The sequence below is a fragment of the Pelophylax lessonae genome (genome assembly GCF_965119305.1).
Source record: "Pelophylax lessonae genome assembly, chromosome: 4".
Lineage (NCBI taxonomy): Eukaryota > Metazoa > Chordata > Amphibia > Anura > Ranidae > Pelophylax > Pelophylax lessonae.
Window position 1 is genome coordinate 351,958,522 of NC_138771.1, and position 23,576 is coordinate 351,982,097.

At 39.7% G+C, this 23,576-nt stretch overlaps 1 protein-coding gene across 3 annotated transcripts in view; it reads right to left on the bottom strand.

Annotated features, from left to right (window-relative positions):
* Positions 1-10,960: 10,960 nt before the first annotated feature.
* ARHGAP26 (Rho GTPase activating protein 26) overlaps positions 10,961-23,576 on the bottom strand; it is a 771,897-nt gene continuing 759,281 nt past the window's right edge. For all 3 annotated transcript variants that reach the window (XM_082255674.1, XM_082255673.1, XM_082255672.1), the window contains 2 exons: positions 19,995-20,083; positions 10,961-11,660 (listed from right to left, as the gene is read on the bottom strand). In XM_082255674.1, coding sequence (XP_082111800.1) covers positions 11,572-11,660; positions 19,995-20,083 — 178 coding nt within the window. In that variant the 3' untranslated portion in view covers positions 10,961-11,571. The remainder of the gene's footprint in view (positions 11,661-19,994; positions 20,084-23,576) is intronic.

Below are 23,576 nucleotides of genomic sequence, written 5' to 3' on the forward strand. Positions count from 1 at the left end.
AATGCGCACCTTTAGGCTTTCTAAGGGCGTAAATTGTTGATCTCACTCCTTACTACCTATCACACTTTTGAAGTCCATAAAAAGCCAAGATTGCACAAACCCCCTCCAAATGACCCCATTTTGCAAAGTAGACACTCCAATCTATTTGCTGAGAGGCATGGTGAGTATTTTGCAGCTCTAATTTTTTTTGGAAAATGAAGAAAAAACAGGAAAATGCATTTTTTTTCCTCTTTTTTCAATTTCCAAAACTTTGTGACAAAAAGTGAGATCTGCAAAACACTCAACATGCCTCTCTGCAAATAGCTCAGGGTGTCTACTTTCCGAAAAGGGGTCATTTGGGGGGGGGGGGGGGGTTGTGCTGTCTTGGCATTTCATGGCCTCCAAAACTGTGATAGGTAGTTAGGAGTGAAATCAACAATTTACGCCCTTGGAAAGCCTGAAGGCGATGATTGGTTTTCGGGGTCCTGTACTCGGCTAGACTGCAAAAAAGTCTCACACATATGGTATCCCTATACTCAGGAGAAGCAGCAGAATGTATTTTGGGGTGTCATTTCACATATACCCATGGCATGTGTGAGCAATATTTCATTTACTGACAACTTTGTGAAAAAAAAAAAAAAAATATATATATATATATATATATATATTTCCCGGAACTTGTGGCAAAATATAAAATATTCCATGGACTCACCATGCCTCTCAGCAAATAGCTTGGGGTGTCTACTTTCCAAAATGGGGTCATTTGGGGGGGTTTTGTGCTATCTTGGAATTTTAGGGCCTCCGAAACTGTGATAGGTAGTCAGGAGTGAAATCAACAATTTACGCCCTTGGAAAGCCTGAAAGCGGGGACTGGTTTTCGGGGACCTGTACTCGGCTAGACTGCAAAAAAGTCTCACACATGGGGTATCCCTGTACTCAGGAGAAGCAGCAGAATGTATTTTGGGGTGTCATTTCACATATACCCATGGCATGTGTGAGCAATATTTCATTTACTGACAACTTTGTGAAAAAAAAAAAAAAAAAAATATATATATATATATGTATTTCCCGGAACTTGTGGCAGAATATAAAATATTCCATGGACTCACCATGCCTCTCAGCAAATAGCTTGGGGTGTCTACTTTCAAAAATGGGGTCATTTGGGGGGGGTTTGTGCTATCTTGGAATTTTAGGGCCTCCGAAACTGTGACAGGTAGTGCAGAGGTGACATGCACAATTTACGCCATTAGAAAACCTGGGAGTGTTGATTGGTTTTCGCGGTCCTGTACACAGCTAGGCTCCCAAAAAGTCTCACACATGGGGCATCCCCATACTCAGGAGAAGTGGCAGAATGTATTTTGGGGTGTAATTCCACATATACCCATGTCATGTGTGAGAATTTTATCTTTTAGTGACAACGTTGTGTAAAAAAAAAAAAATAGTAATATTCCCAAAACTTGTGGTAAAATATAAAATATTCCATGGACTCACCATGCCTCTTAGCAAACAGCTTGGGGTGTCTACTTTCCAAAATGGGGTCATTTGGGGGGGTTTTGTGGTATCTTGACATTTCAGGGCCTCCTAAACCGTTAGAGGTAGTGAGAAAATGCAATGAAAAATGTACGCCCTTTGAAATTCTGATGGTGGGGATTTGTTTTTGTGGTCCCGTACACAGCTAGGCTCCCAAAAAGTCCCACATATGTGGTATCCCTGTACTCAGGAGAAGCAGCAGAATATATTTTGGGGTGTAATTACACATATACCCATGGCATGTGTGAGCAATATATCATTTCAATGACAACTTTGTGTAAAAAAAAAAAAAAAAAAAAAATTTTAGTCATTTTTCAAACACCTGTGACAAAAAAATGAAATATTCAATGAGCTCAACATGCCTCTCAGAACATTCCTTAGGATGTCTACTTTCCAAAAAGTGGTAGTTTGGGGGGGGTTTTGTACTGCCCTGCCATTTTAGCACTTCATGAAATGAGATAGGCAGTCAAAAATTAAAGCTGCGTAAATTTCTGTATTTACACCATAGATTGTAGACGCTATAACTTTTGCGCAAACCAATAAAAATACGCTCATTGAATTTTTTTTTGTCAAAGACATGTAGCTAAATATATTTTGGCCAAAAAAAAATACATAAATTGAGTATATTGGATATTTTTTAAAAGACAAAGTTGAAAATGTCATTTTTTTTGCAAAATTTTCACTCTTTTTTTATTAATATCGCAAAAAATAAAAAGCGCAGAGGTGATAAAATACCACCAAAAGAAAGCTCTGTTTGTGGGAAAAAAAGGACGTAAATTTCGTTTGGGTACCACATTGCATGACCGCACAATTGTCAGTTAAATTCACGCAGTGCCGAGTCGTAAAATACCCCCTGGTCGGAATGGGGGTAAAATCTTCCGGGGCTTAAGTGGTTAAGGGCCCATTTTTTCACGTGCATTTGTATGCATCTAATGCGTGGATTCTTGCAATCGTCCTGTGAGGTTACTTCCTTATTCTTTCTTTCGACTTTTATATGCATTGTGATGTGTTGGGTTTGTGCACATTTATATGCGTTTGCAACGTGGCTGTACAAACAAATATAATTCAATAAATGAATAATAAATATGCATTTGTGAATCAATAAAGTGATATGTGCATAAATAAATAAATGAATACGAGTGCTCGGTGAGAAGTCCTTCAAATGGATATCAATTCATGTGAGTTAAAAAAAACTCAGATGACGCCCAGTGGGAGGGGCGAAACGCGTCACGCAGGGGAATTATGTCTGACGACACTTTCGATATTTGGAACGCACGCCGATACAGTGCGATAACATGACGTTTTTTACATGCTGACTTGCCGATACTGAACTGTGTTTGTTACTTATTCATTGAAATAAATTTACCAGTTTACACTATAAGCATCTCTTCTTCCATTTCATAACTTCTTACACAGGTAGTCTCACGATTAAGGAAGTACCCCAAAGTTTTATCCATTGGTACATGTCATGCATCTAGGAAAAAGGGAAAAAATACTCGTATTACCCACAGTGCTTGCATAGCACTTGATGCTGTAAAGATCTCATTGTTCTGGTGAGTGGGGGCACGAGAGGGGAGCACAGAGTGACCCACTTCTCTCGGATTTACAAGCACTACCACTTTGATGCACAAAACATTTTTATAAAAATACATTTTTTTTTTAACTCACATGAATTGATATCTATTTGAAGGACTTCTCACCAAGCACTCGTATTCCTTTATTTATTTATTTATGCACATGTCACTTTATTAATTCACAAGTGCATATTTATGAATAGTTTATTGAATTATATTTGTTTAGCATTTTGATTTAGCAGCGCTGATATTCATATACCATTTATTATGGGGTATTGTTTGTAGAATTTTATGAAAAATTTTGGAATAAGGCTTTAACATAACAAAATGTGGAAAAAGTGAATAGCTGTGAATACTTTCTAGATGCACTGTATCTCTCTACTACAACTGTTGCCAGCACCAGGATCGCTGTTGTACCAAGACTACAATTTTTTTACAACAATTTTCCAAGAGCATTATGGTTTCACAAGTGAATTTTATACTGAATTAAAACATGATGTAATAACACGTTATCTGTGATATAAATAATACAAAAAGCAAACAAGAAAGAAGGCCACAGAAAAAAAACATTTCAAAGAATAAGAAACACGTTGCAGCTTTTAAATATATTTATTTTGAGATGTATTGTAAAATCACAGAATGTTTGTGAACCCAGGACCTTTAAAGTGATTGCTTCTATAAGGAAATTTACTTAAAAACTATAAGCTTGAGAGTCACTTAGAATATATCTGAACACAGTTTTTTCCACTCAGGTATCTTTGACAACTGAGAGAACAGAGGCATCAGAAACAAAATACACGATAGACAGATATTAGTGTGCCACAACCAAACTTTGGCACTGGATTATAAAATGATATAGTGGACTGCAGAAAAAAAGAGCTACACCGTGATCCCACAGCACTTCACTAATTGCACCAGTATATGTGGTATGTGCCTACAGCACAACTACAAGCTGATGTTCCTGTGATCACCTGTTATAATAAGCACTTTAGTGAACAATAAAGAGGCTTGTGGCTGCCAGTCAGGCTCAGCTAACAAACAAGACACATTGGAGAAATGACTAGTGCCAGATAAAATATTCTACAGTGTGCCACAGTAGATAATACAAATTGTCTATTAACTGGAAATATATTCAGTAGATTAAAGTAAGGTCTTTCACATGACAAATGCTATGTGGTAAAAGGTATTTGAGTTGCATTTTCTTCTGAAATAACTAACACCTAGTTCCATCAGCACTAATACAAAAGATAAGGAAGGAATAACTGCATGTTTCATTGTGTTCCCCGTCTGAACTGGGAAAAAATTGAGCAAAATATTGGCAGTTATAAGGCCAAAGAGCTGCTTGTTGAACAGTGTTTGGAATGTCTCCAGTCCCTTCAGTCTACAATTAAATAACAAGTTTAAAATTAAGCTTCACATTGAGTACATTGATGGTGCTGTTACTTTGACACTTACAGAAAAAATTAAAACAAGTATATAATATATTTCAGCATTGTAGGCCTATCACAAGTGCACAGGTAAAAGCAAAACAGATGACAGACAGGTCTGTATTTCAATATTGTACAATAAAAAAAAAAACAGAATGTGATCAGTAGGGTACTCGGACAATACATTTACATAGGTACCTGCATCCCATTAAAAAAGAGAGCAGATTTACTACGCAACACTTAATCTTAAAAGGACCCTGTGGCTTCTCTAAGAAAAAAAAAAAAAAACAGATGCCGTCTGCAAAACAAGAAGCTTAATATGTGGTATAGCACGTTCCCCTGTTGGGTTGGTGTGGTTCCCTCCTGCTGGCTTCTATGTTACTACAGGACACACTGAATGGTGGGAGAATCCACTCCGCTCATTGGGGGAACCCACTATCCAACACACCCAGAAGTGGCAAATAGCAGCATCGCCCAGACTAATGAAGACCACATACATGGGAAAGGTAAGTATTCAACTTCTTGAAAGGAGCAGATAACTGTTTTTTCTGAGAGCAGCAACAGGGTTGCTTTTTCCTTGGAAGGCCTCTAATGGATCTCCACTAATTGGAGACAGAATATTCAGAAGCTACCAGCACTTATTTAAACATCTGACTGGTCAATTTTTTGAAGCCACCTGGCAGTATCTGCATCCGCAAAGCATTGGCAAAATCTGCAGACCTCTACAAGTCACAGCACATAGCTGAAGGTCAATCGTGGCATGTAAAAATTCTAGGCAGATGCCACTTCCTACACACCAGTTTTCATAATGCCCCATCAGAATGCTACAAAAGAAAACATGATTTGTTAAAATGTTGAAAAATTGCAGCTCGATCCCTTTTTAGTATATCACGGTCAATTAAAAAAATTGACTTACTGGACGCAACATCTTTTAAAAAGAGAAGTACAGCCAAAGCTTACTTCTGGAGTTTGTTCCACACACCTGTTACTCGTTTTCAGCAGATAGTGGGGTTTTAAACTCACCAGCTCTCTACTCATGGAGCTCTGAGAACCGAGCAATCAGTGATCTTTGATCGCTCGGTTCTCAGTCTTAAGGGCCATACACACTATAAGATTTTCTGAAGACTTTACTTTCAGATTTACCTTTTCTATGTAGTACAAGGGCCTGCCAGATTGCATACAAATTGAAAGTGTTTAGGTTTGACCTCATATTATATGGTTTTGGTAAGTCTAAAGGAAAAAGTTCAGAAAATCTTATAGTGTGTATGGCCCATTAGAGCCGGCAGGGGACAGATGCAGCATCGGACCGTTGCTGCATCCAACTAGGTATGATTTTTTTTTTTTTAAAAAAGTCCAACTTCTCTTTTAATACATTTTTTAACTCATGTAAGCTATATGTCAAACAAAAGAAAAAAAAGATAATTGAACCAAAACAATTTAGTCAAAGCATTATAAGAAAAGCTTCTTATTCTTAAGTGTGACTTGACTTATCTGCTGTATGCCAAACCTGAAATGAAGGCACTTACAACGTAGTCTTAGGCGATGAAAATACAACCTCTATAGTCTTAACTTGCCAAATGTTCGGATCTTACAAGGTCTAAACAGACAAAAGGTGAGCCTATTGGTATATGCACTTCTGGCTTGTTTGCATAAAATCGGGATACCAGCTATTACAGACAACACAGGTATATAATATTTTTCTTTATTAGTCCAATAGTCCAATTTCTATTCCTCAAATTTCTTGGACAGCAGTGCTTGCAGGTGCCCTCGCTGACATAAGATTGTTTTACGGTCTGGCCAAAATCAGCCAGATCAGATGGGTACTATCTCATTTATGTGGTCAAAAGTTGGGAAGGCTTTCAAAACCATTATTTCAATGAAGGCAGCCAGTTAAGCATGAGCCCAATAACAATTTGCCAAAAAACAACTAATCAATTCACTGTAGATCAGTGAGATCTTTAAGGTGTTATATGCAAAGGAACGAAGGCTAAGTTTTGTGAAATGGAGCCTAAGTTTTAATGGAACTTAATAAAGAAGCCTTTGAGTATAACGTATAGGCTGGTAAACAAGGGCACAGCTACTCTAGGACAAACAAAGCTTGACTAGGCATGGACACAATGTTTTTCATTACAGAATGAGGGCCTCAGTGCTTAGGAAGCCTTTATAGTGATATATAGTATTTATATACGAGGGGTCTTCAAAATGTTTCCGCACTCTTTTATATTTAATAGTTATATTCAGGGCCAGAGGAGAAGGCTGTGATATTTTTAATTTTTTTTTAAATTTCAGAATGCAAAGTCAACTTTAGGAAGAACCGATAATTCAGGAAAGACAGTAAAGTCTTTCATCACTGGCCGTTATCAAAAGAAGGAACACATTTACTACTGTCATTGCGAAGGTAGGAAAGCCACCTTGCACACATTTCAACTGGTATTATATAAATTCTAGGGTTAGTTCACATCAGACCTATAGTTGTGTTTTTGATTGATGGAGGAGAGATCTCTTTAGCTTCTTTTATTATCACTTGGCAATTCCTTTGGCCAGATTCAAATGCTTTAATTATCCTGCATTAATGTAGGGACAGTCATTCATTTTACACATCTATTGTATGTAGTCTACTAGTGCTCTTAAAAGATCCTATTGTTTTATGGTACCACCGCTTACAGTACCTTGAAAAAGTATTCATACCCCTTGACATTTTCCAAATTTTTTCATGTTAGAACCAAAAATGTAAAACGGTTTATCACATAAAATCCCAATAAAATACAACAGAAAGTGGCACATAATTGAGAAGTGAAAGGAAAATGATAAATGGTTTTCAACATTTTTTACATATAAATATCTGAAAAATGTGGCGTGCATTTGTATTCAGCCCCCTTTACTCTGATACCCTAACTAAAATCTAGTGGAACCAATTTTTCTTCAGAAGTCACCCAATTAGTAAATAGAGTACACCTGTGCGTAATTTAATCTCAGTATAAATGTTCTGTGAAGTCCTCAGAGGTTTGTTAGAGAACCTTAGTGAACAAACAGCATTATGAAGGCTAAGGAACACATCAGATAGGTCAGGGATAAAGTTGTGGAGAAGTTTAAAGCAGGATTAGTTTATAAAAAAAATATCCAAAATTTTGAACATCTCATGGAGCACTGATCAATCCATCATCCAAAAATGGAAAGAGTATGACACAACTGCAAGCCTACTTAGACATGGCTGTCCACCTAAACAGACAGGCCAGGCAAGGAGAGCATTAATCAGAGAAGCAGCCAAGAGGTCTATGGTAACTCTGGAGGAGCTGCAGAGATCCACAGCTCAGGTAGGAAAATCTATCCACAGGACAACTATTAGCCGTGCACTCCACAAATCTGGCTTTTATGGAAGAGTGGCAAGAAGAAAGCCATAAGAAGTCCTGTTTGCAGTTTGCGAGAAGCCATGTGGGGAAAGAAGGTCCTCTGGTCAGAGGAGACCAAAATTGAAATTTTTGGCCTAAAAGCAAAACGCTATGTGTGGCAGAAAACTAACACTGCACATCATCCTGAACACATCATCCCCACCGTAAAAAATGGTGGCGGCAGTATCATGTTGTGGGATGATTTTCTTCAGCAGGGACAGGAAAGCTGGACAGAGTTGATGGGAAGATGGATGGAGCCAAATCCTAAAAGAAAACACTGTTAGAGTTTGCAAAAGACTTGAGAATGAGGCAGAGGTTCACCTTCCAGCAGGACAACGACACTAAACAAAGTCAGAGCTACAATGGAATGGTTTAGATCAAAGCATATTAATGTGTTAGAATGGCCCATTCAAAATCCAATTGAGAATCTGTGGCAAGACATGAAAATTGCTGTTCACAGAGGTACAAAGCTGGCAGAGACCTACCCCAAAGGACTTGCAGCTGTAATTGCAGTGAAAGGTGGTTCTTCAAAGTATTAACTCAGGAGGACTGAATACAAATGCACGCCACACTTTTCACATATTTATTTGTAAAAACTTTTGAAAAAACCTTTATCATTGCTTTTACTTTACAATTATGTGCCACTTTGTGTTGGTCTAAAACATTAAAATCCCAATACATTAACGTTTTTTTGTTGTAACATCACAAAATGTGGAAAATTTAAAGTGGTACAAATACTTTTTCAAGGCACTGTACAACTTTGTACAACTACAACTTTAAACCCTGCACGTTCTTTGGATGTCATTCTTATCCTCCATATTCCATTCTTACCAAGTAACAGAGCCAGAATAAGCATGCAGCCAGTAAAACCAGAACTCCTGTCATGGGCAATTGGCAATAGTAGCTGCAATATTTGACACATATGTTCCCTTTAAAGTCTGTATTGACTGATTGAGATTGGATTGATTCAATGTGTGTTCTATGATATACCATTGAAATAAATGTTATATACAAAAAAAGATCAGATGACTGCAAGGTACAGTATATGCACAGTCCAGTCTTCTAATTTCAGCCTCACTGCTTGACATTTTTACCAGTCTGCCTTCTATATATTTCTTGGAGATCTACAATAACTCTACGGCTATAAAAACATTTAAAAAATTGAATGTTACCCCAGTGAGCAGGATTAGTGCACAAAATATCAAATATAGAACTTTACCTCACAGTACTTCACGTAAATCTCTATTTACAACATATTTGAAAAATAAAATATACAGCAATTTATAAACTCAAGTACTTAAAAATGTAAAAGACAAAGAAAAGATGGGGAAAAGCATAAACTGCAGAGCACATACAGAGCAACTTACAAAAAGTTTTATTTGAGTGCAGAAACAAATGCCTCACACTTAAAATATAATGCAACTGAAATGCATTTTTTACCTATTTTAATTATGGATAAATTTAATTGACATTGGTTAAGATCTTCTCAATCAAGAGATTTTTAGCAACGATAGTCAGTTCAGTGTTCGGTAGCCAGCGACAAGATCATAGGTAAAACCATTATTTTCTAAGAGGAGAAAAATGGACCTGTTGGGCATAATCATTTCCATTTACTAAGTGCAGTAACTCAGGACACCAATCAGAAATCATCTTTTACTGCTTTGTTTTTTACATATACTCACCTTCCTTCACTCTATCGCTGCTCCATATGTTAGAAGCAATGTGAAATACGCGGTATTTCCAAGTATGGGGATTGCATGTCTCTTATGGGGAGCATGTGTGCCTCTCCACTCCCTCTCATAACACAGCCAAGTTGTCTGAGTGACTAACTGCAATGCCCATGGGCTTCCATACAGCAGTAGGGAAAGAGCCCCTAACACTGTGTAAGTTCTGATTGGATCAAGGTCAAATACATTCCCTTAGTTTTAAGTCTGCAGAGTGCTATGTCACTAAACTCTGAAAAATTCATTAAAAATAAAATGTAAGCTGTGTACATATTAAGCAATTCATTCATACACATAGGTTTTTTTTTTTTTTTTCTGATCAGCAAAGCTCATTAGAAACAAATATTTTCAGTCACTGTAATCCTAAATTTGGGAATGATTTGGAAGATTTTGCAGTCTGTCTAAGCAGTTTGATCTGAAGGCTCTATACATAAGCATTGTGATGGAAAAAGGTTCCCTAATCACAAGTAAAACACAGAAAACATTAATAGCATGGGTAAGCCTCATGTTCAGATAGTGAAAATCTAATTGTAGGTGGAGAGCTGCATAAGTATAGTTATAAACGAATGCTATTCCTCTATGAAGAGCACTTGAAAATACATTTCTAGGATAGGAACACTGTGATATTTTCATATGCTCTTGTTTAATGCATTATTAAAACTCGGTCACCATAAGTTACAGGTAAACTAAAAATGACTATATCAACCACAGTGCCTATTTATGCTATTACTTTTCTGTGATTAGGGCTCCAAATCCCTAAAAGCCCAAATCTGGGCTTTTTTTTGCAAGGTATATGCCCCCCCAGGTGTTAAAGAAAATAAAAACAAGCAAAAAAACAAAACAAAAAAAAAAAAAAAAAAACCAGTAAGCTGCAATACTCACCTTTATTAAATATGAGCTGTCCCCTACCCCTATCTGGCCACAAGATGGCCTCAATCCAGTGTAACTCAATCTGGAGACTGAAAAATAACTGACAATGCAGAGCAACATGGCCTCGATCACTGAGCCCTGTGCCCCTTACCACCAGAATACTGATACAGAGATCAGTGCTGATGGCATCACATCAGCACCGCTCTCTACATCATCCAAGAGTGCTGGCAGAAGACCAATGAGGAAGAGGACCCAGTTCATCATGTGACAGGTCAGATGACATAACAAAAAAAAAAAAAAAGAATTGGAGCATTGAGCTTCATAAGTACTATGGAATCAAGTGGAGTCATCAAATGTTCCTATTCTTGGTATTTTCCCATGAACAGGGAAATACTGGTTTACTTGATTCTATATCTGCCGATCTACATTATAAACCTAAAATAATATAAAAAGAGGGTGGGGGTATATGGAACCATTAATAAGTGGTCTTCCCTTGGGTGACCAGCCACTGATACACTGTTGCCATATCTTGCTAAATGTGACAAAGCTATGTATAATTATTTATAAATAAAAAAAAAATGTTGCAATTTTTAAAATGTCATGATCAATTTGCTAGCAAAATAAAAGTAAATGCACATTTATTATAAGTGTGGAAGCATTAAGTCTGCTCTCAAGGTATGTCTCATTTTGCATACATAAAAAAAAAAATACAGAGAAGTCTAGTATAATTGCCTAAGCGGCCAATAAGATAATCTTTTTTAGTCCAGTCTGGTACAGTATAGGTATATTCAGATTTAGTGGTTACAAAATACAGTGAATCATAGCAGTAAAACAATGGCAAAATAAAATGGTCCCTTGCTAAAAAATAATAAAAAAAAATCTTTCATTTCTGTATACATCTCACCACCATAAAACATTTCAAACATGTACATTACTATAAACACACATATTCACTGCAACAGGTAATGAGAGGTCCTTCACCCTGTAATTCATAGAGGTAAAGACAGACAATCTTCAACACCGTCAGCAGTTGTCATGGATACCATGTAAAGCTTAGCGCTGTTTGCAGGTTGTAAAGCTATAGGAATTCCACATAGTTTTCAGGGATAAGTCCAGTCTTTCCGTTGAGCGTCCCTTCTAACCAGCCTGGCTCCTGAGATGGGTGAACTGTGTGAAACAAAAAAGCACAAAGAGGTTACATATGTATACCTTGGTGTAGCATACTTGATTACAGTCCTTACAGGTCATGATATTCTTTGCATTAAAGAGGAACTTCAGTTAAAAAAAAAAAAAAATTATAAGTCCGCAGGTACAAATACTAGCTGCTGACTTTTATTAAAGCGGAGTTCCGGGCACAAAATCGACCTAATCGATTTTGTGTCCATCCGCTTGCTCTTCTTCCCCTGAAAAGGAATTGGATAGTTAGGGTTATTTTTTTTTTTTTTTACTTACCTTGTAATTGTAGATAGAAATACTCACCTATTTTCCACTTCCTCCCTCTGTGGCCGCGGCCCGCGCCGTCACTTCCGGTTTGCAATGATTCCTGGGAGCTGAACGTCATCGCTCCCAGGAATCAATGCGACGGCACCGGCCCCGCTCGTCACTTCTGGTGCGACGCCGCATTCCCTGCTAAACAGCTTCTGGGCATGCCCAGAATCTGTGGAGGAATGCGGTGCCGCACCGGAAGTGACGAGAGGGGCCGGTGAAGGCGCATTCTGGGAGAAGAAGACGCGGAAGAGGACGCAGAAGAGGATCGCGCTGGCTTCAGCTGCCCACAACAGAGATGGCAACGCTGGAGAAGAAATTTTAAAAGTGAGTATTTCTTCTTGCAGGTAAGTGCGAACCGGGACAGATCAGAGGCTAGCCATTGTGGAATGTACTAGCCCTGACTGTACCGGGGGTATGTTCATTGAAAAAACGATTCTGTGCCCGGAACTCCGCTTTAACAAGACACCTACTTTTTGGCTATCGGTCAGGTCTGCATGCTCCTCCCAGATTTATTTTTTCAATGCCTATAGGAGAGTGCTTTTCTGAATAATGCACCCCCCTATCCCTTTCCCACTCTGTACCCGCCTCTTCGTTTCCATTAGTAATCATTTTTGTTGTCTACCTAACCGTTCTGGTGCGACGCCGCATTCCCTGCTAAACAGCTTCTGGGCATGCCCAGAATCTGTGGAGGAATGCGGTGCCGCACCGGAAGTGACGAGAGGGGCCGGTGAAGGCGCATTCTGGGAGAAGAAGACGCGGAAGAGGACGCAGAAGAGGATCGCGCTGGCTTCAGCTGCCCACAACAGAGATGGCAACGCTGGAGAAGAAATTTTAAAAGTGAGTATTTCTTCTTGCAGGTAAGTGCGAACCGGGACAGATCAGAGGCTAGCCATTGTGGAATGTACTAGCCCTGACTGTCCCGGGGGTATGCTCATTGAAAAAACGATCCTGTGCCTGGAACTCCGCTTTAACAAGACACCTACTTTTTGGCTATCGGTCAGGTCTGCATGCTCCTCCCAGATTTATTTTTTCAATGCCTATAGGAGAGTGCTTTCCTGAATAATGCACCCCCCTATCCCTTTCCCACTCTGTACCCGCCTCTTCGTTTCCATTAGTAATCATTTTTGTTGTCTACCTAACCGTTCAAGCGCAACCCCCCTGCTTACCCTGTTTCCTTCGAAAGGCACTTTCTATTGACAATGTGTGATACTCCCTTGGTACAAACTGTCCTAGTTATTTGACATGAAAGTCAAGTTCAACCTTATGACGTGGGGGTCCCTGCACTCCCACTGCACTTGCTCAACTCTTCTTTAACTGAATATTATGAGTTCAAACTCTTCTCCATTTACTTCTCCCATTTGAATGCAAGTCTATGGACTGCCCTATTATATGCTATGAGACAAAGTCTGATGTTAAATCTGTACTCCACAGATCAGATAAACCCCAGCTTCAGGAAAATAATAAAATGATCCCTTGCAGTGGAGGCTGTGGCAGCATCGCAAGATTTATTTGCTTATTTATGCCAAGGGGAACAACAAAAGGAGATGTCTGATCCTCCATTCCCCCCCCCCCCCCCCACAGTGTCTGCACCCCAGCGCTCCACCAGTCTGGGGTTCTGATGTCATCAAGACCAGAGTAGGATGCTGAAGGACAACCCACCACCAGAACATGGGGGAGTGCCGCCTGCCGTCAGACTGGAGTATTAGGTAAAAGTAAACGTGTTTCTCCTCTCCCCTAGACAAAATGAGCATTTAGCCCTTATAGCATGGGCACAGCCCCACTGCAAGGGATTGTTTTTAATAATACTATTATTAATACTGTTAGTTTGGACAGACTTAAAATGTAACTTTGTATGCTGTAATAAAAAATGTAATACATTTCATATGTAAAATAGGATAACTGTACCAAGAGAGCTCTACTCTATTTTTTATTATGCTTGATTCTCCCCGCTCCTATATTCTGTGGATCGGTGCTTTCTCCACCTTTCCTGAAATACTTTTGAATATTACCCTACCAGTCATCAGATCTCCAGTCTTAGGGAGTAGCTCTAAAATAAGGAAGCAAAGTTCCACTCCTCCATCAAGATTGCCACCTCCACACAATGTGGAACAAGGCATAGTACATCAGTAATGGGGAAAGGATCAGCTGCAGAGGGACCACAGGCAACGCTGCTGACTAGTTCTTTTGCCATCTCCTCATTCCACAATACAGGTCCCCTTTAAGAATCCAGCCCTTGATATGCTGTAAGATTTACATCATACATCAGCGTTATTAAAGCTATTTTGGGTGAATGTTATGGCAGATGTGACTTTGGGTGTTAGCAAAAAAAGAAACTATTTAGTATAAAGCATAACCATAAATCTACACAAAAGAATGGTATAGAGCCTAAAACCAAGCGACCATTTGTCTAAAGGACAGAATACAATTTTGATACAGCAGATGCAACGGCATATTTAGGGGTTAATAACAATGGTGTTGCCATAATGTGTGTAGTACACATGGGCTCCAAGGAAATGGGGCTCACTGCACACACTGGGGAAAGTAACTCGATTTGAGGAAGCAGCCATACCTGTCACTTGCAGGTGCAAGGAGATCCATGGCACATATGCTGGCACTGCACCTGCCCTTTGAAGGGGCTATTCAGTGCCGATATTGTGCTGATCTCACGTGACAGACTGAAGTGTCTGCACTCGTAAGTGTGAGAACATCAGCCAGAGACAGCGGGTGTAGCTGGGGTGTTCTGTGGGGGACAGCCAATCTACTCCTTTGAACCTGCCTTCCCTAGACCATCTGTATATGTCCCCATTCCCTTCCCTTAAAGTGTGTTTATAATACACACAGGAGGTGGAGTCCATACAGTAGGGATCCATACAGTCTCTCTTCCAGGTTAGTTTTTTTTTTTTCCAGGTAATTTTTTTAAAGAGTATTTCATAAAATGTTTTTTTAACAAGGGAATAATGAAACTCAAGGGGCACTATATCAAAAGACCTCCCTGTTTAATTTGAAACAAAAGGTACTGCTTTACTGGCCAGGCTGCCACGGTCCTCCCACTACTGCTGGTCTCTTCCTAGCAGATGGTTAAAAGTTTACAGAGGATATTGTGACCTGTGTGCCTCCGTGTATGGAGCTTCTACAACAACATCCCTATGAATAAAGTTAATAACTCCACGGATCACAGTAGGCTTGATAACAGCATTGATCTTAGCGATTTCTATACATTGTAAATTTTAGGATAACAAGAGCCCTCCACTTTGTACATTACGCATTTCTGACCCCTGCAATCTATGGGTTACATATTCCTGATCCTGTATGTTAGATACTCCTGACACCTGCACATAAATACTTCAGCCCCCTGCACAAAGGCTCATGTTTTAGGCCCCTCCCACTGTTAGCATTTTGTTACAGCCCACTGCACACACAACCCCATTCTTCTCCTCTGGGTTTCTTTTCTTAGGGAAGCGAGCCAAACTTATGATCTTGTACACAGGGCCATTGCATTCAGAAAACACCCCCGATCTAGAAGTATGTGTGTTAGAGATTATTCCCCCCTTCCTCATCTTTTCTCCTTATTATTGAGAAACCTCATGGTGGTTTAAGCAATACCTGCAGACATCTATGGTTACTTAAAAGGACTGCTTTCTGCTTTTTTTTCCTGAGAGCAATCCGCTATAGTAGTCCATAGTACAGCAGCACTTTTCGTTTCCAACAACAGAGTACCCTTATTCGAAGAAAGGTGATTAGGATAGACAGTTGTTAGCCTCCCACACAAAAGTCATAGCTAAAAAAAACAGAATGATATCTAGCAGAGAATATTCTCTACAATGAACAAGAGCCACTCTGAAGAAGATTTAGGAAACATGGCAAATCCTTTGCTAAATAAGACATTGATTTGCACTATATCTGCCCCCAACTCTTTTCAGTAACTTGCTTGATAAATCTACACCCCTGTGTAAGACACTCAGTTGTAGGAACTGTCCTCTGCTCCTTGTCATTTTTTCCCTAAATATTTAACGTAGCAATGCATCAAGGAGGTTCCACTTAAAGCAGTATTAAACCCAGAACTAAAATGTAATATATTGCAGCTTACCAATCATTAGATGTGGTGGCTGCATTAGGTTTCTTTTTGGGGGCTTTTTCCCTCTGTTTTCACCTGGTGATCCGGCCAGAACACGCCTCCTGTAATGGGGTGCCTACACTCTGGATGAAGGAGCAACAGAGATACCTTTGGATCACAATCAAAACATTGACAGCCTGGGAGGAGGGTAGTGTTAGATGTACTAGCAGATTTAAATACACTAACCAATTGAAGCCAAACTCCAAGACTTTATAATTAGTTACAGAAAACAGTTTCTTCCTTTTAGGATAATTGTTTTACATACATAAATAAGAGCGGATTGTTGTAAGCACCCCTGTATATTAAATGTTTTGTCTCAACCCTGTAACTGCTACATCTGCAGGATAGCTTGTTCTGTTGAAAAACATGAAACTTGCACTGGCAGGATCACTATGTGAAACAAAAAAGTCTAAAAAAAGAAATTGAATGCAGCCAGTACATCGAAGTAGTAGTAAGCTGCAATATAATAAAGGTTTGCGTTGGGGTTTAATATTGCTGTAAGGCTAAAATCTGAGTAATACAAGCATGGTCTAAGAACCATGTGCATGCTTACTTTGTTCCTGGAGTATTTTATGTATTTCTACTAGATCTGATTTGTGCAGTAATCAAACATGAAGCAACTTGTGGACTTTGATGGAGTTTCCAGTGACAAAGACCAGTTGCTGCTGTTCTCTCTTTCTATACAGGTTGACTGGTCTTACATCCCTCCCCTGTAGCTTTCTGCAGGCAGCCTGCGGTGGGTGGATCTACTGGATCCCACTCACATCTCTGCTCTTTGTACAGGCTATGTGCAGCAGAGTAATAATGCCACCTCTACTTTTACAAGGCAATATGGCTTTGCAAAAGCATTTGGCGCTTGCAATGTGGATTTATATCCTTTGTGTCTTTTGAGGTGTATACAGTATCTCAATGAAAAGTTTTTATGCCTGAAGTTCAGCTTTTACCTCTTCATCCTGTCACTTTGTAATCATGTAGATGAGCATAAATACGAAAAATAGAGAAAATTCTGAAATCGCTTTCAAAATATGGCATTATTTGTATACCACAAAGATAATATGTCAAAACTAAACTCTGGCAAATAAAAGAAAAAGAAAAAAAAAAAACTCTGGTAATCCTTTGTAGGAGAGTGAAGATGAATTACAAAATGCTACACTTATATGAACTCTTACAGAAATACATTAAGGGCTCTGCTTAGTCTGGTTTTGGCTCAATTTGTATGTCTGGGGAATCACAGACACTCGGTACATAATTCTATTCAGCCATTATAGAATATTGATTTGGTTCACTAAAAAAAATTTTTTTTTTCATTCAAATAAAAAACTGAGGTTAAAACTCAATTTGGATTGATCCACTCTCTGCTTTGCTACTGTTGATCATCTATCTGTTGCAACACAGCATCTGGGTAACTGCCTGGGCTTATTTTATTAACCTAGAAAGACCTTTAGCTATATTTTACCCTGATGTTTTCTTCTCCACAGGTCTGAGGACTAAGCACTAACAGTAATGGAACTGCATTAGTCTTTATCCATAGGAAAATATTATAAATCAAACACTATATACTATTCTGTAGCATTCTGGACACGCATTTATAACCGCAGTCAAGAGAGGAAGAAGGATGTGGCTAAATCATTCATTGCTAATTACAACCACAGCAGTCTGTGCATAACTGCTAACAGGAGACAGCCATAAAGGACCTAAGAGCTGGAGGAAAGTGTGATCCTATAAGAGACCCCTCTGGCTGCCTACACATCTATTTGGCTAGTAATTTTGTCAGTTTCTGAGGTTAAATTAATCTTTATATAGTAGTCTTGCCAGCAATTACCTCACCACTTACTACATGTCTAATTTATTATAGACAGGCTGTCCCTCCAAAGCACAATATGGTGCCATTTTTACATTTATAGATATTGGTTTATAAGGGTGGAGCAAAATGTTTCTAAAACTGTATCCATGCTAAAAAGTTTACGTCTATATATTTCTATAAGCAGATATAGACCATAAAACCTCTATTAGAGAATGTGCGCAGGTTTAGAGCTATCAATCATCTGCCCATTCTCCATTCTTAGATCCTGTTCCATTCATAAAAGCTGTAGAATGGCTTTTATGAATGGCGGAGCTGGGCAGAAAGGGTGGGCCTAGTCAGACTCTCTTAACGAGTACACAAACTAGTAAGATTAGGTCAGTTGATTCACAAAAATTCTTCATGGGAAAAAAGCAAGAACATATATATATATATATATATATATATATATATATATATATATATATATATATATATATATATGTTAACTATACTAGGAAAACCAAAAACAGTTCTATGGGGCTTTCTTTAAAAAATATTTTGTTCATATAACCAGGTGCACAGGTACCAGCTACTCTGCACTTGAATATGAGCACACACAAAGGTTTTGGTTAATCTGATGATGGGTAACGTTGTCCCCTTTACTGGCTATACTATTAACATGCTTTTGTGCTACTCTAATTTACCACTGGGTAACAGAAAGATTAGAACACATTTCATCTCCCATAGGAACTATATGACCCACTATAGCATGGGTGTCCAACCTTTTGGCTTCTTCGGGCCACATTGAGTGTAGAGAAATTTTCTCGGGCCGCATATAAAATATATACTATAGTTAAGGTATATAAGTAAAAAAATGCCGCCGCGCCCTTCCCGCGCCACCGCAGCCCCCGCACTAATTTAACACAACTAGAGGATGATCAAATGAAATTGAATCAGTATACAGAGGTTTACTTCTTCTGAGCTATAATAAAGGAACACTCTAATCACCATGACCACTTCAGTGATTTGAAGAGGTCATGGTGGTAGGAGTCAGAAACACTGCACATGCTCCCCTCCCCTTTGAGGCAGCCTCTGCCTAACGTTAGTTGGAAGCTGCTGTGGCCATGCCCCCGACCTGACTTCCTTCCTCCCCAGCAAAAAAAGTCAGGGGGCAGTGGGCCACATTGCCTGAGGTTCCGGGCCGCATGCGGCCCTCGGGCCGCAGGTTGGACATGCCTGCACTATAGTATAGTAATGAACCCCGTCTGATGGGAACAGACTGAAAACAAAAAGGGAGGATGTGTGATTTTGAAAGGAGATATTAAAGGATATGTTCACTTTTACAAAAAAAAAAAAAAAAAACAGTTAACAAAAATATGCACTTTTTTGTGTGTTAGGGACCTGTGAAGCATTGCACCCATGATCAACAGATTGTGGGTTTAATGCCACGGCCCTGCAGACTCTCTGCGTAGCTGTCTACCCACACCTCTGATACAGGCAGGAAGTTACACTCTGAAAGGAAGCTCAATAAACTACCTAGAGTGACTAACAGTGCCCCAGTAGTTCATTGAGAACTAAAAGCAGACAGTGGGACTTGTAGTTTTCCCATTCACAGAACACTGTGAATCGATGACACAGCTGGGTGGGCGGAGCCCCGCATGGCTGCATTTTTTTTAGATTGCGACAGTGAGGGGGGGGGGAGAAGATCCCCCGCTCGCTGTCAAAATGGGGACTGAAGGGGGGTGTGCAGGGGTTGGTGCATTTCTAACACCTTACACCTTGAATATGGGTGCAACATGTAACATTTTACAAATGGTGAACTTACCCATTAAGGGAAAACTAAAAGCCACAATATATTGTAAGGCTAGAAATGCAGTTAATTCATCATCACTATAGTGACTGTATGTCAGTATACAACAGTTTAAGTTGAAATTCTACATACAGAGCTAGTTGTAGGTATGCTTTCTGTGCTTTCACATGCATCTATGCGTGCACAGCCTTGGAATTATGAAAGGAATGAATTTTTTGTAAGTAGAAAGACATGTTACCTTGAAACAAGTAAGGTGGGCATAGAAAACGGTATTTATTAATATGATGAAATGTAATAGTGACTCACCATTTTCAAACATTGTTCCAGCTGTGAATGAGAGTTCAGAGTCATGCTCGGCTTTACATGCATACAAGGCCTTTGCTTTCCTTGGCAAACTAAAAAAAAAAAATTTCAGAAGTACACAGGTGAATTGTCTTCAAGGTGTTAGTAGAAGTATTTTTATAAAAGGTTAAAATGTAAAAACATGGACAGCTATGATTGAGACCATATTAAGGGTTTACAGTGGTGAAGCGTTTACTCCTACTTTAAAGCAAGGGGTTCATGAATTCAGTGTCCACCATGAAAATATTCTCAAAAAGGTCCTTTTTCCCTGTGTTTGCTAGAGTTTCCCCCCACAACCCAAAACATGTTGGTGATATATGTGGCTCCTGATCAAATGGGTCCTAGAATGTGCATGTACTTGGCAATGACATTATATTGTAATGTCAAATAATTATGTGTAGATCGCACAATTCAATTTTTGGGGGTGAATAAACCAGGGCATTTGGTGTAATACTCTGAACTTCAGTTACTGAGGGATATCTGTCAAAGTTCCCAGTTTATGTTAGTACTTCAGGTACAATGTGTGAAAGCATCCATTCTGGTAGACTACTTGTATCTGTATTAGAGGCAGGGTATTTATTTGCACTGAACTTTGCACTTTTGGTGAGTTTAGTGTAAGCAGGGACAACTTATCTACTAAAGAAAACAAGTGAGATCCACACTTTCACACACTATGCACTGAAATGCCCAGCTCATACAGACATTGGCATGGAGACAGACGCCCATAAGGATATGCCCTAACTTGCACCCAAAAAATAAAATAATCAAGCTGCTGAATCAGGATATAAAGCAAAAAGTAAGTTCAGTCTATCACAGATGCAAAAAAAAAAAAAAAAAAAAGATCATGCATTCAGATGCCAGACAATCAGAAGTCTTTAATGTAATAATGAAAAGTATTTCAGTTGCATGGAACTTGAGGGACAGTTTATTGGGTATGCCAGTCTAGTAATAGAGGGGTGACCATAATTAACAACCATACTCAGTTATGTTATAGCATTCAAATGATTCTGATTTGATATTAAGAAGTCTTATGTGTGTCAAAACAATGCTGCAACATCATAAGCACCTTAAGCACCAAGGCAAGGCAGTGCCAAATCAATTAGATCAAACTGTTCATGCTTACGGGGTGGAGGGCTGCAGATCAGCTTTAAAGTAGAACTATGGTTTAAACTTTTTTTTTTTTCATTTTGGGTAGAGTAATGCCTCGTACACACGCGTCGATAGTTGGCCGTGAATTTTCGGCCAACGTCCGATCAGCCGATTTTCGGCTTGTTAGTATGATGCTTTCGACAACCGACTCCGACTTTTCGGCTGAATAAAATCTGGTGTGCAGGCTATAAAATTTTTGTTGGCCGTCACCACAACGGCCGATTTTCCGTCAGTCAGTACAGGTTTCGGCAGACAAAAATCTGATGAGCAAGACTGGGCATGCTCAGAGATGAAAAAACACACGGAAAGTAAACCAGCACATGACATCACTTCTGAAGTAGATTTTTGTTGGCCGAGAAAATTTGTGTGCAGTCTAGAGCACATTTCAACCAACACAAGAACACTGGACAAAAGTCGGCCGATCGGTCAGCCGATAATCGTTGCGTGTGTACGAGGCATAAGGGAGGATTATAACAGCTGTGAAATTTCTGTTCGCCATCTGTGTCCTGTTGCAGAGATTTCCCTTCACTTCCTGTCTCATAGACAAACAGGAAATAAAAGGAAATCCCTGCAAATTAAAGGAATTCATTGGGGACCCCCAGGTCACCAGAACTAGTGTCCTCATTGGAAGATCCCCCCCCCCATTACTTTTATGGGGACAACCCACAATTTGAGATTTTCTTTTACTTTCACTTTAAGTGATAATGGTAAATAGGACAAATAGAGAGCAAATCTCCTTAAAAGGGGCACAGGCAGCAATAAAAACAGGTGTTGTAATCCATCTCCACTCTATCCAAAACAACAAAAAAAAAAAAGAAATGGGATTTTGGACTTACTGTAAAATCCATTTCTCTGATGTTCATTGACGGACACAGCTCCTTATCTTCTTGACCATTGGTTTATACTGCCCCCTACAGGAGTAGGACACTAGGCAGACAAAAACTTGACTACGCCTATGGGGTAGTCCCAGGGAGTATACTCTTACTCTCTGCTATAGGTATTCAGTTTTGTTACAAGCAGTGTCAGAAGAAAAAAACCCAACTCAATAGAGGGGCGGGTGCTGTGTCAGTCAATAAACATCAGAGAAATTGATTTTACGGTAAGTCAAAAATCCCATTTTCTCTTTAGTTCATTGACGGACACAGCTCCTTATCTTCTTGACCATTGGGACGTCCTAAAGCAGTGTCAAACATGAGGGGTGGGAAAAACAAGAAAAAATTCCCAAGGCTAAACCGTAGCCAACCAGGTAACATGTAGCTCAACAATAAACAACTGGAGCTCACCTAGAAAAAAACAATACACCCTCAAAAAGGACCAGCAGCCTGCAAAACCTTGCGGCTGAAGGAAGCATCGGCAGATGCCAACACGTCCACTTTATAAACTTTTGTGAACTTGTACACAGATGACCAGGTAGCCGCCTTGCAAACCTACATCACTGATGCCTGATGATGGAAAGCCCAGGAGGCACTTAGCGCCCGAGTAGAGTGCGCCTTAAACAGGGAATTGAGGAACCGGATCCTAATGGAATAAGCCTGAACCACACAGTCTGTCGGAACCATGTGGAAATGGTTGCAGCAGAAGCAGCCAGACCTTTGCGACGTCCATCCGTGAGGACAAATAGTGAGTCTGACTTCCTAAAATACTCCGGAGCTGCCAAGTACACCCTTATTGCCCGAACCACATTCAGGAAATGCAAAGCAATTTCCTTAGGATACTAAGACCTGAGACACAGGGAAGGCATAATGATATCTTCATTCAAATGAAAATCAGAGAAGACCTTCGGAAGGAACGACGGACATGGACAAAGAACCACCTTATCCTTGTGAATCACCAGGTAAGGTGAATGACAAGACAGCGCCGCCAGCTGCACGCAGAAGTGATAGCCACCAAAAAGGCAACCTTCTGGGATAATGTAAGCAGGGGAACCTCCCGAATATTTTCAAAGTAAGGATTCTGGAGAACCGACAACACCAAATTGTGGTCCCACGGCGGCAACAGAGACCGCACTGGAGGAACCAAGTGCCTCACACCCTGGATAAAGGTATGCACCAAGGAATGTGTGGCCAACTGACGTTGAAAGAAAAACACCAAGGACGAGACCTGACCCTCGATGGTACTCAAGGCCAGGTGCTGCTTAACCCCCTGTTGGAGGAAAGCCAAGATCCGAGTCACCAAAAAGGAGCGGGGGTGAACCCTGAGGAATTTACACCACGCAATGTATGACTTCCAAGTACGATGGTAAATCTTCCTAGAAGTAGATTTTCTAGCTTTTAACAGCGTAGGAATCACTGATTCAGACAACCCTCTATCCTTCAGCACCTGGCTTTCAACAGCCAAGCCGTCAGCGACTGTAAGGCAGGATGGCCCTTGAGACAGCAGATCTTACATGAGAGGAAG